This window comes from Sturnus vulgaris, chromosome 12 (assembly GCF_052056855.1).
Source record: "Sturnus vulgaris isolate bStuVul1 chromosome 12, bStuVul1.hap1, whole genome shotgun sequence".
Taxonomy (NCBI): Eukaryota; Metazoa; Chordata; class Aves; order Passeriformes; family Sturnidae; genus Sturnus; species Sturnus vulgaris.
This window is the reverse complement of record NC_142254.1, coordinates 19,922,257-19,938,490: the sequence shown is the minus strand read 5'-3', so window position 1 is coordinate 19,938,490 and position 16,234 is coordinate 19,922,257. Positions and strand designations below refer to the sequence as shown.

The window sequence follows — 16,234 nt, the reverse complement described above, 5'->3', positions numbered from 1 at the left end:
GTTTGTTTGCAGTCCTTGGCAGCTCATGGGGATTTTTGGATTTACAGCAGGAAAGAGAAGAGATTCTGCTCCAGACCCCCCTCCCAAGCTCATTCCTGGAGCCTGGCTGCAGGAAAACCTGAATTAAGAGATCACCTTTTGCATCTGGCACAAAAAAAAAAAAAAAAAAAAAAAAATCCAAATTCACCTTCCCACCGAGCCATTCCCAATATTCCAACCATTTTCCAGGAGTTTAGAGGGGAAGTTTTCCCAGACTCACCCTGGAGGAGGTGGTGGCACTGCTGCTCCGTGTCCTGCCTGCACCCTGCGTGCCTGGCCAGGTTTTTTTCAGTTTTTTTTCAGTTTTTTTCAGTTTTTTTCTGTGCTTTTCCTTTGACAGGGAGCTGATTGCAGAGCTCTGGGATTACGTCTGCATCTCCAAATCTTTCTTTCTCAGCTGGAAAGTCTCAAGTTCCAAGCTGGGATTCCCTCTCCACCCCCTTTCTCCAGGAGTTAACCCTCCTTTTGCTGGAAGGGTCTGTGTGGTCAGCACCCACCAAAATCTCAGGGACAAAAGGAAGAGGGAAGGGGGCATTTGAAGAGAAAAATCAGGGTTTTCTTGAGTGTTCTCTGCTTATTAACTCTGTGCTGTAGGAAAGCTCTTTGTGATGATGATATTTTTAATTCTGGACTTTCAGAAACCAGCCCAAAAGGATTGAGGGTATCAAGGCTTTTAAAAATTGCTTTTATCTCAAATTTTTTATTACAATGCTGATCAGACCATGGGTTTCCAGGCAGAAATTTTCTGTCCCCACAAACAAGAGGGACAAGAACCCATCAATGATTTCTCTGGTCAGAACCCAATAAAAATCACTTTTAGACCAATTCAACTCTTCTACTTTGAGAACTTCACATGAACAAGGCATTTATTCCCTCAATATTAGGAATGATTTCTCCCCCAGAAGGGTCTGGCCTTGGCAGTGCTGGGGGATGGTTGGACCTGATGGCCCTAAAGGTCTTTTCCAACCTGAATGATTCCTGATTCTCTAAATTTAGGATGTTTCCCACATTATTGGTGGTGCTCTCTGGCACAAAAAGGAATGTTCTGTGACAGAGCTGGGAATGGATCCAGTGACTCTGTGTGGATCCAGGGATCCCTTGGGATCAGCCTTGCACACCCATCCCAGGCTGCCACACACTATTCCCATTCCCATCCCATTCCCATTCCCATTCCCATTCCCATTCCCATCCCCATTCCCATTCCCATTCCCATTCCCATCCCATTCCATTCCCATTCCCATCCCCATTCCCATTCCCATTCCCATTCCCATTCCCATCCCATTCCCATTCCCATTCCATTCCCATCCCCATCCCCATCCCCATTCCCATCCCAAGGCCCCCATGGCACCCTGGGCTGTGTTTGGTGACGTTTGGCAGTGGCAGAAGGGACCTGAGGATGAGGAATCCTCCACTCCAGTTTAATGGGCATTCCTCCTCTTCCTCCTCCTCTTCATCCTCCTCCTCCTCCTCCTCCCCACACTGCCGACCCCTCTGCCTCAATTCCCACCTGAATTTCCTGCCTTGAAGTTCCTGCAGTTCCTTCCCTTGCCCAAACTGAAGAGCTTTTCCCCAATTTTTCATCCCAACGGCAAAACTCCAATCATGATCTTTTCAATTTACCCTCAGCTTGATGAATTTGCACTTGGATTAAAGCTGCAAAATCTGGACTGGGAGCCCAGAGCCTGAGGGGACCTCAAATCCAAGAGCTGGGATTGCAGCGGGATTGGAGCAGGGAATGACACAAATCCCAAAATAAAAACAAAACCAAGCACAAAAACCCCACCTGAAAACGTTCAACCCCTTCCTATCAATGAATTCTGTCAGTGCCAAGAGTGTTGCATGTGCTCAAAGAAAGGATCAGCATGGAAAACTGTCAAGCCATGCAAAGACATTCCAAGGTTTTTCCAAGGGAATATTCCTACAAAGTCGATTTTCTGGCAGCAAAAATGAGACATTCCACCTTGTACAATATGGGAAATAAAAGGGAATCATTCTTGTCGCTGAAGTCAAGGTACATCGAGCTCTTTGCCACACAAAACTTCCATGCAAACTCAGGGAAGTGTCAGAGGGGGAAGTGTGGGAGTTTATTTTTGGAAAATCCTGAGGCAGAACCTGCCAGAGGAGCTGCTGGTTTTGTTCTAACCCTCAGCTGAACGAAACTCCCAGGAATTTCAGGCAGAACCCAAACCAGATGTAACCCCCCCAGATGTTTACAGACTCCTACAAAACCCAGCAAGGGATAAACAAAATGGGAAAGGAAAGAAAAAAAAAAAATGATGGAAAATCCCCCCCAAGCCTCTCCCCTCCACCTTGCCCCTGCCTACCTCCAGTGCTGCTGCTCCTGGGATAAATGAGGAAATTTGAGGAATTGTTTAATGCCAGAAAATGAGGAATGTTCAGAAAAAGGGAGGGGGGAGGAATCCAGGGAAAAGCGAGGCAAAAAAACCCAAAAATGAGGAACAGAGTGTTGGTTTGGTGGATCCCTCCCTCCTTTTCCACACTCAGGTTGTCTGGACAAGGAGATCAATCCAGCATTCCTGGGGACAATTCCTGCCCCAGGGGGATCAAACCCCCAGAGGGGGAGCAGGGACAGGGAATACTCACCAGAATCCCTGGCTCAGTGCTGAATCTCCTCCTCCTGAACTTCAGCTGGAAAATGCAAAGAGAACAAAATCCTGAGTTCACAAAGCAGAGGGACAGAAGGGAATTCCCAACTCTGCCTGACAGGACAATGGATTGATTTTGATTTTGATTTTGATTTTGATTTTGATTTTGGACAGATGGATTTTGGGAAGGAGCTGTTCCCTGTCAGGGTGGGGAGCCCTGGGATGGATTTCCCAGAGAAGCTGTGGCTGCTCCATCCCTGGAATCAGTTTGGAATGACCTGGGATAATCCAACCCATGGCAGGGGCTGGATTTGGATGATCCTTAAGGTCCCTTCCCACCCAAACCATTCCATGATTATTAAAATGTCCAGGCCTGGCTTTATTTTTAGGCCCCTCTTTGGGTGCCCAGCCCTTCAAGGATGCCCCAGAGTGAGGAAAATCACCCAAAAAGGAGCTGAAGAGCAGCCAAATTCCTGCCCTGCTGCAGAGCCCGGGCTCCACAAGCTGTGGTTGTGCTTTTGTGTCAAGAATTGTCCTCAAGAGAAGGAGGAATTTATAGAAAGTGTGGAACTTACCAGGGACAGCATTCCCAGAAGCTGGGGGTGCTTAACCCTTCCTTTGGTCATAAAAAAAAAAAATAAAAATTCAAGTTATCCTGGATTCAAACATGTGGGATTTGTGGCCATACCTCATTTATCAATTCATTCAATGCATTATGAGCCATAAATTGGGGAAATCAAATACAAAGCAGCACCTCCCTCTCTCATTTTCCAAACTCTGTTTTCCAAACACCATTACCCAAACCCCAATTTTCCAATCTTTTCTTTTCCAAAACATGCATCATTAAAATAACCAGGTGACAACAAACAGGTTTCCTTTGCACTCAGGATTGGCCAAGAGGACAATGATGCTTTGTCAAAATTCATATTAAATTTTCCAGAATTTTCAGAGGAACAGGGATTTCACCTGGATCTTGGATGCTGGGTTCAGGTGGATGAATCCCACTCTGGGGAATTGTTGGACAAAGGAGGCAGGAGGGACTGAAAGGGTGAGAGCTCAGAATTGTTCACATGAAATAAAATTATTTCAGAAATTCATTACATTTTACACACTCAAAAACTCAACTATCCCAGTTTTCTTGCACTGGGAGTTTTGGTAACAAAATGGTCTGGGATTGGGAATTTAGGAAATAAAATGGTCTGAGATTGGGGATTTAGAAAACAAAATTATCTGAGACTGGGAATTTAGAAAATAGAATGGTCTGGGATTGGGAATTTAGAAAGTAGCATGGTCTGGGATTGGGAATTTATATAATAAAATGGTCTGAGATTGAGAATTTAGGAAATAGAATGGTCTGAGATTGGGAATTTAGAAAATAAAATGGTCTGAGATTGGGAATTTATATAATATAATGGTCTGGGATTGGGAATTTAGAAAATAAAATGGTTTGAGATTGGGAATTTAGAAAATAGAATGGTCTGGGATTGGGAATTTATAAAATAAAATGGTCTGAGATTGGGAATTTAGAAAATAGAATGGTCTGGGATTGGGAATTTAGAAAATAAAATGGTCTGGGATTGGGAATTTATATAACAAAATGGTCTTGGATTGGGAATTTATAAAATAAAATGGTCAGGGATTGGGAATTTATAAAATAAAATGGTCTGGGATTGGGTTTTTCCTTAGAGGCTGAATGTGGATCCATCCCCAGCTCTTCCAGGACAAGATTCCTGCCCAGCCAACCCGGACTCATTCCCAAGGCAGAGCAACTTAGAGCTGCACTATTCATAAATACACATTTATTTTTCATTAGAAATGCGTAATTACAGCATTTTTAAAGCATTTTCCCCTAGAAAAGTAGTTAAGCAACAGTACAAACAAAAGTGTTAGTCTTCTGCAAATACAGTTTTCATGACACTGAACAGAAAACACCAGCAAAAGGCCAAGACTTGCTGTCAAAGGATTTTTTCCTGTTTTTAAATATTTTCCTTTTTTTTTTTTTCTTTTTGTTATAAACACCATAGCAAATTAAAAAAAAAAAAAAAAAAAAAAAAAAAAAAGGGCTGTTCCAACAGTGAAAAATATCTGAGATTATTTCTCTCCATGGCCAAGCAGGTACTGCAGGGCAGCAATACCCAAAGATCTGCAGACATTGCATTTCCACAGGAGGGAGCAGGGCTGGGCAGGGATGGAGTCTCACAGCTTGGATGAAGGAGAGTTCTTCATCTTCCTCTTCATCTTCCTCTCCCTCTCCAAGTCTGGGTTTGTCCTCTCTGAGTGGATTTCAGTTTGTTTGGAAGGCCAGGACTTGGATTGGTGTCGTGGTGCAGCTCTGGTTGAAGTTGGAATTATTCCAGCTGAGCTTGGAGGTTCTGAGGTTTGGGGGTTTTTTTTGTTTTTGTTTTTTTTTTAATTATTTTTTTTCAACCCCCTCCATTCCATTTCTGGCTGGAGTTCATTGCCAGCTGCCCAGCATTCCTCAATCCTCTCACTGGATTTGGATTGCCCCGTGTTCTATCTGCATTTCTGGCTGGATTGCTGATTGAAGGGAATCAGTGCCCTGCAAAGGAGGGGGACAGGACAGCAGAAAATCAATCCAAAAGTGATTTTTATTGGTGTAACCAAGAGAATGCCAGCTCGTTACACGAATATTAAACTTCTTGTGAATACCAGGGGAAAAAAATTCCTGAGCAAAATCCACATGGATGTGACAGTGGGAATGGGAACACACTCCCAAAAGGCACCAAAAATAACACCAAGAGTCTCCAGGAAGCCTAATGAGGAAACTGAAATAATGCAATTATGATAAAAATCTACAAAATCGTTGAGTGGCACCAAGGCAATTATTCCCTCTCTCTACCCAAGAAAAGAACCAGCTCCAAATAAAGGAAATAATATAAATATAAATAAATCCAGAGTCTGGCACCAAACCGAAGCTGGGGAAGGCTCATCCCAAAGGGGAGATTTTTTGGGAATAGGGAGCAGCAGGGAAAGCCACCAAGGATGATCATGGAAAAGACAGAAGGGAGTTCTGGAATGTTGGGGGCAAGGAGAATCAAATCCCCAGCTGGATTTGCCCTTGGAATTTCCCAGCTGGAGCAGGGCAAGGTGTAAAAATGCCGATTTTCCCCACGGCAGCCTTGCCCCGTTTTGGGTGGAGTGAGAACTGCAGTCAGCTTTAGTCAGAGCAAATTCCTCCTCTGGTTCTCCCCCAAGGAAAACCAGGAAGAGTTAAAAGTGAGCACAAATGATGGGGAAAACAAAAAAAAAAAAAAAAAAAGGAAAATCTCTTTACAAAGGAACTCAGTGGGGAGGGAGAATCCAAATTGCAGATTTGGGGAGTCAGGAGAGGCTGGGAGAGGAGCAGCACCCAGAGCAGCTGAGCCCCACGAGAGCTTCCCCTGCCAGCAGCTCGGCAAAAATTCCAATCCCAACATCCAAAACCGAGCAAATTCCAAGCTCAGGGCAAGGATTTCAGGATTTTTTTTCCCCCTCTAAACTCGCCCTCATTCCAGAGTTCTGCCCTTGCTGGATTTTCCCTCACTAACAAACACCTCTGAAGGATGCTCTGTGCCACCCTGGCAGGATTTTGATGATTAAAAATCCTCATTTGAGGCCCTGTTTTCTGCTCCCAGCCTTGAACTTCCCAAAAAAATCCACAAGGGTGGAAAATCCACCAGAATTCCCAACTTCTAGGTTTTATTATGCAGTCCCAGCTTATTTATTATTCAAATTAAAACACCACAAGTTCAAAATCATACAGCACCACTCCTAGATTAATTAATTAATTTATTTATTAATTAATTTCCCTCTGCCTTGTTGCCAGTAATTGTATTTGGCTACAGGAATTTTTTTCCTGTTTAATTTGAAGGGTATTTTGTGTTTGCTTAAAAGTTCAAAAAATTCATGCCAAGGTGCTGAATAAAGCTATGAGATGGCTAAATTGGATTGCACAGAATTTTAAAAATAATCCTCCAAGTTTTCTTTCCCATTTAGAGGAAAAGTGTATTGAGCAAATAGAATTATCAAATATCAGCACAACAGCAACACCAAATATTGATCCAACCTCAGGCCTGAAGGGATTACAAGAATTTCTATTTGGAATGATGGTGGGGTTTGTTTTTTTTTTCAAATCTAACAAAATTTACCACCAGCATTGCATCTGAGCACAGAATTTTAATCCAAATATTCTGTATTTCTAGAGTTTGCAAACTGCTGTCAAAACATGAAAAGAAGCCAAGCAAAAATCATTCATGAATAGGCTGAAAATACAAATTTTAAGTGGATTTTGCTCTGCTCCAGCTGAACTCAGAGCAGGGATTCATTTCAGGGGGAAAAAAAAAAAAGGGGCAGAAAACTTGTTGTGAGACATTAAATGAGTCCACATTTGTGGAATTATTTAAAATAAATCCACATTTGTACCGTTTCAAGCAGGGAATTGGCAAAGAATCCAACCCAGGTGGAAAATAAATTCCACTTTAAGGAGCTTTGATTGATAAAGAGCTGCAAAATCCTTGGGAACATCTCACACCTTGACAGAGGTGGAAGTGTCAGTGCAGCCTCACTTGGAGGATTTTCCCTTCCCTCAGATAAGACTTTTCCCTTTTGTGAGAGATCCTTCTCCACAGGAAAATTCCAGATTTTTATCCACAAAATAAGCTCCTGAGCTATAAACTCCCAGTAATGCAAACACCAAGCTGGTTTCTCCAACTCCTTTCCAAATCCTCAGTTTTCACTCGGTGCAAAGTGAGGAAATATTTATGGCTGGTTTGTTTTGGGGCTTGGCTGCTTCTCTTTTCCTCCCCTTTTCCTGTCCCATTCCTTCCCTGCTTTATTTGGGGTTATTTGGGGTCATGATCCTTGTGGATCCTTCAAAACTCAGGGTATTCCCATTGTTTTTGGATTTATTAAATCCCTGCTTGGATTATTTGGGGTCATGATCCACGTGGATCCTCCAAAACTCAGGACATCCCCGTGGTTCTTGGATTTATTAAATCCACAGGAGCAGCAGTGGATGCTGGAGGATCCATAAAAAACAAGGCACAACCCCTGCAGAACACCCTCTTAAAAATCAAATATAAAATATTGACAAGGGCAGTGCTGAGGCAAAAAGAATCCCACAGCCACTTGGGAAGAAACCCACGGAGTGGGATTTTCCAAACCACGTGTGACCAAATGCAGAAAAACATGTTCCAAGTGTTTTAAATCAACTCTGTGGTGCTGTCACCAAGCTGATGACAGAGTTTTTCTAGCCTCAGATTCACGGCTGTTCAAACTGATTAAAAACAACCAAAAAAAACCCAATAATTCCTCCTGCATAGCAGAGAGGATCAAGTGTTCACTCCCAGCTGCTGCAGGGCTTTGTGTTGATCAAAACAACTGGAAAACTGCTGGCAGAACAGGAATCACTTTTCTGAGGGAAACCTCAGCCTGAAAATACTTTTTTTTTTTTTGGCTGATTGCAGCCACGTTTTTGGTGATGACTCTCAGCCCTCAAGGACACACCAGTGACCAAAATTCCTTCTCCAGAGGATCTGAGCAAGGACAGGAAAGCAGAGCTGTCAAGGACAGTTTCTACCTTTAAAAAGAAATATGTTCCTTATTATAAATGATGGGTTTCTATGGTTTGAAAATTTTTATTGCCCAAGGTGAATCCTGTGAAGGCCTTTTACCAAATAATAGAACCAGGAATATCCCATGGACCAGAACCAGGAATATCCCATGAACCATCCAAATAATAGGACCAGAAATATCCCATAAACATCCAAATATTAGAACCAGGAACATTCCATGAACCATTCAGACAAATCCAACCAGGAATACCCCATGAACCAGGAATATCCCATAAACCCTCCAAACATTAGAACCAGGAACATCCCATGAACCAGAACCAGGAATATCCAAACAAATCCAATCAGGAACACCCCATGAACCATTCAGACAAATCCAAGCAGGAATATCCCATGAACCATCCAAATAATAGAATCAGGAATATCCCATGGACCAGAACCAGGAATATCCCATGGACCATCCAAATAATAGAATCAGGAATATCCCATGAACCAGAACCAGGAATATCCCATGGACCATCCAAATAATAGAATCAGGAATATCCCATGGACCAGAACCAGGAATATCCCATGGACCAGAACCAGGAATATCCCATGGACCATCCAAACAAATCCAACCAGGAACACCCCAGGAACCACCCAGACAAATGGAGACCCCCCACACTCTCCAGACAGCTGTTTGCTCTCCTATCCAGCTGTTTGAGGCACGTCCAGCACACGGGGAGGGGCTGTCCAGAAGGAGGAGGGAATGGGAATGCTCCTTACCTGGCTGCTGGCAGCGTGGTCTGTCACCGGGGTCAGCTGCACGTACTGCACCTGGATGTCACTGCCCTGCAGGGGGGAGCCGTCCACGCCTCCTGCTGTGGGCTCAGCCGAGGCCACCGCGATCAGCTGAGCTCCCTGCAGCACCTGGGACAGAGCACAGACACACCTGAGAGCTGCCAGCCTCGCATTTGTGCTCTGTACATCCTGGGACAGGGCACAGACACACCTGAGAGCTGCCAGCCTCACATTTGTGCTCTGTACATCCTGGGACAGACACACCTGAGAGCTGCCAGCCTCGCATTTGTGTTGGGAAGGACGAGAATTGAATGGAGGAGTTTTGCAGATGTACAGAAGGTTCTATAGGAATGAGAGCAAGGTTTGGTAAAGAACAGAATTGCTGGGCCAGTGTGAGTGGGTAACTGGAAGGCAAAGAGCAAAGTGAGTTGGGAGGGGCTTTTATGACTTAGAGCAAATGATAAATCCACCTCAAACAAAAGATGTTTTCACCAAGCAAAAAGATTTTCACAGGCAAACAAGAAAGCCAATGTTGCAAATAGAGAAAAGATGTCAGAAATTTCCAGTGCAGAACAAGTCCCAGAGTTTAACATGTGGCCACTAACTGTGATGATTGGCTAGCCATTAATATAATATGGTAATTTCAGCAGTTTGGGTGGGTTGTATGTAAATGTAAAAGGTGCTGTGTGTGATGCTGATTGGTGGTCATGCATTAAGATGCTCTGCAATGAAAAGTAAATCATGTTCTATAACCAGAACCAGAGGGGTTTCAGCACACTCAGCTTGGCCATAGCCACCAGCTCTGGGCTCACCCACGACCCCCAACTGCTGGAATTGTGCAATAAACTGCATTTTAAGAGTGGCTGAAAGCTTCCATCTCTCCATCAAGCTCTTACACATTTCTATTTTGCACATTCTGCATTGTGTTAGGATATAACTCTGAATTTCATATCAAGTGTTAATAAGTTCTCCTCCCAGCTCAGGCACACAAAACAATCCTTTTGCAGCCCCAGAACCAGGGCCATGCTGCAGCTTCAGCCCCAAAAAGTGCAATTTATACAAAAAGTATAAACAACAGTGAATTGAGGGAGAGAAATCTGGCAGGATGGGACTGCAGAACCTGGAGCTGGAATTGGACAATTAACCCCAACATGAGAATGGATCAAAATTTATAAAAGTGTGAAAATTCATGACCTGGGGTCCATCTAGGGCAGAGCCATGGCCAGGCTCTTGCAAGGTGAATCCTTTGAAAGCCTTTTACCAAATAACAGAATCAGGAATATCCCATGAACCATCCAAATAACAGAACCAGGAATTCCCTGTAAACCATCCATGAACCATCCAGACAAATCCAACCAGGAATATCCCATGAACCACCCAAATAACAGAACCAGGAATATCCCATGAACCATCCAAATAACAGAATCAGGAATATCCTATAAACCATCCAAATAACAGAATCAGGAATATCCCATGAACCATCCAGCCAAATCCAACCAGGAATATCCCATGAACCATCCAGACAAATCCAGATCCAGCCCCCAAACCCACCAAAGGAACCACAAGAGGAGCTGTTCCTCAGTCCCAGCTGCTCCCAGCAGGGTTTCCCATAAATCATGGATTCCCATACTGGATGCTCCATGCATTTGGCCTTGTGGGGTTGATAATGATGTTAATTATTAAAATGAATTGGGGCACAGTGACAGATCCCACTGTGAGTGTGATAACATCAGAAATCACTGAGCAAGGTTTTTCCTGCATGAATGCCCAGATCCAAGATATTCCTTCCCACAGCCAAGGCATTCATTACAGCAATGTTCATATTCCTGTCAATGGGAAGGTGTAGATTTAGGAATTCCTAATTAATGCTTATGTTTATCCCATCTGCATTTGGCTGGAGAAGACAACAAGTTCCTCACAAGCTTCAAACCCACAGGAAAATTGATCCATCTCAAAGCACTTAAAAATAAACTTGGGATGAACTCATTTTAATTCCCTTCTTGCAATCAAAATCAGAATAAAATAAATGTATATAAAAAATAACAAGTCCCCCTTGCATTCCTCAAACCCAGCCTCACGTTCAGCTTTCATTTTTATGAGCCACAAACGAGGGGTTTTTAAACATTCGAACACAACGAACAAAAGGAATCTTTCAAACCAAAAGAGAACAAAGAGCAAAAAAAAAAAAAAAAAAAAAAAACATTGTTCACAAAGGTTCTGCTGACCCGAGAATGATTTCTCAGCTGATCTGTGGGTGGACCCGAAATTCCCTGGGGAGTGTGGGAGGAAGAGGAGGTGACCTCCAGGAATGACCTCCAGGGTGGTGTCAGGATTTTATTGGGATCTTGGGTGTTCTGAGACAGCACCACGAGCTGCTCAAGGATGTCCTGGGCTGTTTCAAGGAATAAGCAGAATTCTCTCATTCCCCCAGTATTAATTTTGGAACCACCCAATGCTGTCAGCATCACTCCCTGTCCCATGATTCCCTGCAGGTTCCAAATGAATTTTTTTCTCATTTATTTCTCAGCTGGAAAATCCAAAAATGAGTGCTGGGATAGTTTTTTGGAGCAGCTGGGATGGTGGAGGTGTCCCTGTCCATGGTGACCCTGATGTCCCTTCCCACCCAAACATTTTGGGATTCTCCCCCTGTGTCATCCCTGACCTGAATCTCTGCCTTTCCCTTTAGGTTTTTCCCTCTCTTCTCCTCCTTTTTTTCCTCTCTATCATATTCTTTTCAAAATCTTGGTGATTTGGGATATGTAAACAATTAAGCTCCCAAATTTCTCTATTTTGACCCTTCTTCACTGAGGTATTTACCACACAAAACATAATAAAATGAAAATATTAATAAGGAAAAGCAGCTACTTTCTCTGCTCTCTTTCTTTCCATGTCAAGTCCATTTTATCCCATAACAAAGAATTCCCATTTAACATTCAACTGCCAAGGCATGAAAGGGAATAAAAAAATAAAAAAAATAAAAAAAGAATAAAATATAATAAATTTTCTTTCCATTTCTTCCAGAATTATTCAAATACGGCTCAATTCCTGTCACATCCTTTGAACCCTCCAAACCCCATTTTGAACCTTTTAAACCTCATTTTTGAACCTTCTAAATCAAATTTTTGAACCTTCTAAACCCCACATTTTGAACATCCTAAACCCCATTTTTCAACTTCCTAAACCCCATTTTTTAACAATTCTTGCTACTGTTGTGAGCTCTTTTATTAATGTGAGCAAGCACACGTATTTCCCTACCTATAAAAAGCTCAAAAATAAGATATATTGGGATTTTGGTGCCTTTTTTTTCCCCCCGTTTTTCCCCCCATTCCTACAGCAGGGATGCAATAAGAGATGATGTTTCTTTAAAGCAGAGTGAGCTTTGGAATGCCAGAACAAGTGGATATTTCTGGAAGCTGAAAATCCTGGGACACTGATGGCCAAACACATTCAAATGACAAACACAGCTCCTCCAAATGATAAGGAGCTCTGCTGATAAGAGTTCTCTTCACAAAGATAACTCCCTGTCCCTGATTCTTTTCAGTCTGAAACTTTTGGAGCCTTAAACTAAAACCATCTCCTGCATTTAATGCCAGAAAAACATTCACTGAGTGCCTCACATCCTCAAATATTCCAGTGTGAAGGAAATTCAGGGTTGTGGGAGAAGAGGTTTGCAGAAAATCCCACTGCAAAGGTGCTTTGTTCCCATTAATATCCCAATTAATTGCCCTGCAAGTGAAAGTGTGTTAAAGGTAAAATCAAATCAAATAAAAAGCATTCACTGCTCTTAAATTGGGAATTTCATGAGCTGCTTCCCTTGGAGACCTTCCCTTCCCCAACAACAACTTGTACCTAAATTTGTTATTTCTTTCTGACATGAAATGTGCTGATATGAAAAGAAATTCAGCATAAATCAAAGCAGTTCAGAGCAGAGGAATTGTCCCTGCTGTGCATTTCTGAGAGTGCTGAGTGGAACTGTGCAAAAAAAGTGACTTTAAATCTGTCAAAACTTCATTAGAGAACCCCCTGCAGGGCCATAGAACAGGGAGCACCTCCTGGAAATTCCCCAAAATCACAGGCATGGAAAAGGAAACTGAAAAGGAAAATTTCAGCTTCACAAAGTGGGGAGAAACCAAAAGGAGAATGCCAGAGTGTGTTTTATAGCAGGGGCATTATTTAATTGTGTAAGAAGAATAAACCAATCCTGGCTGCAATCCTGGCTCTGAGATTCCCTTGCCATCGTGGAGAGATGGCAGGAGCACACCCTGCAGCCATCGTGTCACCCAAATTCCCCCAGAATTCCCCTTTCCCTGCCTGCCCTGGCCAGGTGGAGTGCGAGGGATGATGGCAAAGTGTGGCTTTGATTTGACTGCAGGCAGGGATGGGCTCAGGCCCTGAACAATGATGTCAAATGCACCAAATCCCAACAGATTTCCATTAAAAATCCACTTGAAACCAGCACTGGTGCAAAGGTTAATTATAATTATAATTAATTGGCAGCTCGAGTGCAGCTGGAATTTCAGTAGAAATTAATGGTTATGGAAACAGGAGTTACCTCATCTCACTCCCTGTATTAAATCCAAGGGGATATTGGGAAGAAAGGAAATCTGGATGGTTCCCCTGACTCATCTGCTCTGAGCTCCTCCCAGGGAAACTCCTCAGGATGGCTCTGGAGTTATCCCATGGCTCTTCCCAAAAATCCCCCAGCCCTGCAGAGGGATGGAGCACCTTTCATGCTGGGAAAGGCTGGGATTGTCCAGCTTGGAGAAGCTGCAGGGTGACCAAAAAATAAGGAGAGATTTTGGGCAAGGGATGGATGGACAGGACACAGGGAATGGTTTCCCACTGCCACAGGGCAGGGCTGGATGGGATATTGGGAAGGAATTCCCAGAGAATTTTGGGCTTTTCCATCCCTGAAATGGGGCTTGGAGCAACCTGGGATAGTGGAAGGTGAACCATGGCAGGGTCCCCAGATCAAATGAAAAGAGTTTGTGAAGAAATGGTTCAGTGCCAGCAGCCAGCACAGCAAAATCCATGGAACTGCTTCCCAAAGGAAGAGTTTTCAGGAGTGGGCAATTCCAGATCTCTATGATAATTCACTGCTTTGAGCAATACTAAAGAAGCCTTTGGCTTTTTTTGGGCTTTTTTTCCAGCAGAATGTTATTGTTGGGTTTTATTCAATGTACAACTGAGTAATGGCTGGATAATCCAGAGAAAAATACTCCAGTGTCAGGGAAATCTTCCTAAACTGGAGCTGCTGAGTGTGAGCTCGAGCAGGGAGTCAAGGCTGGGTGACCCAGACTCCTGCAGGTGACCAGAACTGGGAGAGGTCATTCCAAGAAATAATTGAGGGTGATTCACACAGCATCTGCCTGGTGGGAAATCTGCTGGAGCACCACAGCCCAGCCAGGAGGGAGAGGATCCCTCATTCCTGAAGGAATGGCTCCCTCTCCATCCCATCCCTGCTTGTCTGAAAAATAGAAATACTGCCTCAAATGGCACCCTGGTCTTGAATTCCTGGTGGGATTAGTTCTGCTAAAAACAAAAGGTCTGGAGAAATGCTGGGGTGTTTTCAGCACCTCCCATGGAATTGTGCTGAAGGCTTCAAGCAATTGCAGCAGGAAGAGCATCCAATCTTTTCCTAAATAAATTCAGGGGAGGACTTGGCCTCTCAGTGCTGCTGAGAAGCTCCATCCCCTCCAATGAGGCTGGCAGTAAATATGCCACTTAAAAAAGAGTCTGAGCAGATCACTGAGCATCTCCCCAAATCCCACACAGCTGGGAAATGTCTGCTCCAATCCCTCACTTTGCCCTCAAAAGGGTCATTTCACTTCAACTCCAGAAAGAAAAGAGATTTAGGGGGAGCTGCAAATGTTTACATCATAACTGGCAGTGGGGGTTTGTTTCTTTTTTTTTTTTTTTTTTTTTTTTTAAATAGAAGCAAAATAACATCTGAAAGTTTGGCTCTTGTTGCCAGAGTAACGAAACACTGCTCCTACTGTCCCCATAAAGCAGGAGAAATATGGATGGGGAAAACAAGCACAGAGACACAGACAAGTTCTGGGAGTGCACAGCTCAGATTCAAGAAAATGAATCTTCTCCCTCCTCCACGTGAATTGTGCACTGATGTCACCGGAGTTCCATCCATCAGGATCACAAGTTCGTGGTGGCTTCAAAGGAAAAGCAGGAGGAGGATGGCAGGAAAAAGCAGAGTGAGGAGCCTGAGCCATAAATCAGGAGCTGGAGAAAGTTCGAAGCCAGTGCTTGTCAATTAAAGAGCACTTAAAGGAGCAAACAGTGCTCTGGAGAATTACCTGAATTACATTAATGAGTTTCTAACAGAAACTTGCACTACAAAAAAAACCAAAAAAAACCAAAAAAAAACCAAACCCTGCTCTGGATATAATTCATGGAAAAAAAAATTTCCCAAGAACAAGGAAGAGTGGAAATTTGACCCAAGTTAAAGAGCAGACTCGATCCCTCAGGGTTTGTTCTCTTTAACAGCCCCACTCCATTGGGAAGGTGCTCCCAGATTTCCTGAACAGGGAAGGAATCCAGAACCTGGAGCTGCTGTCTGCTCTCTTTAATTTTCCTTTTCCACCCAAATCTCCTGACAGGAGTGACAGAGCTCTACTGAACATGAGGAGCTCTGTGTGTTATTGGGGGGATTTCCATATGGAGGTGGAATATGAATGCCAGAATTTTGGCTAAGGAAGAAAAACATATGGAAAGGCTGGGGTTTGGAATGAAAACATATGAGAGAACACCTGCACTTCTCCAAACACTCCTACAAAAGCTACAGGATACTGGTAGGAGAGGAATTAAAACACCCAACTCCAGCCCTAATTCTGGCTTTTATCTCCTAGGAAAGTTCAGGTCCAAGGAATCCAAAGGAACAGAAGTTTTATCTATTTAATTTCAATTACTGGCACTGGGCAAGGTGAGTGTGGTGCTGCCCAGAACTCGGAGCAGATGGGCTGGATATTAAAAGTGATCCATCATCTCCCAGCCCAGAAAATCATCTCTGATGTCCAAAGCCTTTTCCTGCAGAAAAGCAATTAGGAAAGCTGATGGATTTCCTCCATGGAGGTGGATGTTCTCCCACACAGCCTCTGTCATTTTGAAAATATTGGTTTTTGATAGATTTAATAAGCTCAGAGCTGCACAAATCAGCACCCTCAGATTCCCAGCTCACAGATAAGCCATGAATTATCTCCGTTTCTCTCCACCTGAGGCCACATC

General features: G+C 43.4%; 1 protein-coding gene across 1 annotated transcript in view; it reads right to left on the bottom strand.

Moving 5' to 3' along the window:
* Positions 1-4,422: 4,422 nt before the first annotated feature.
* BANP (BTG3 associated nuclear protein) overlaps positions 4,423-16,234 on the bottom strand; it is a 115,446-nt gene continuing 103,634 nt past the window's right edge. Inside the window, exons 12-13 of the mRNA XM_088172120.1 lie at positions 8,981-9,124; positions 4,423-5,205 (exon numbers count right to left, since the gene is read on the bottom strand). Of these exons, the coding sequence (XP_088028246.1) occupies positions 5,134-5,205; positions 8,981-9,124 (216 nt within the window). The 3' untranslated portion in view covers positions 4,423-5,133. The remainder of the gene's footprint in view (positions 5,206-8,980; positions 9,125-16,234) is intronic.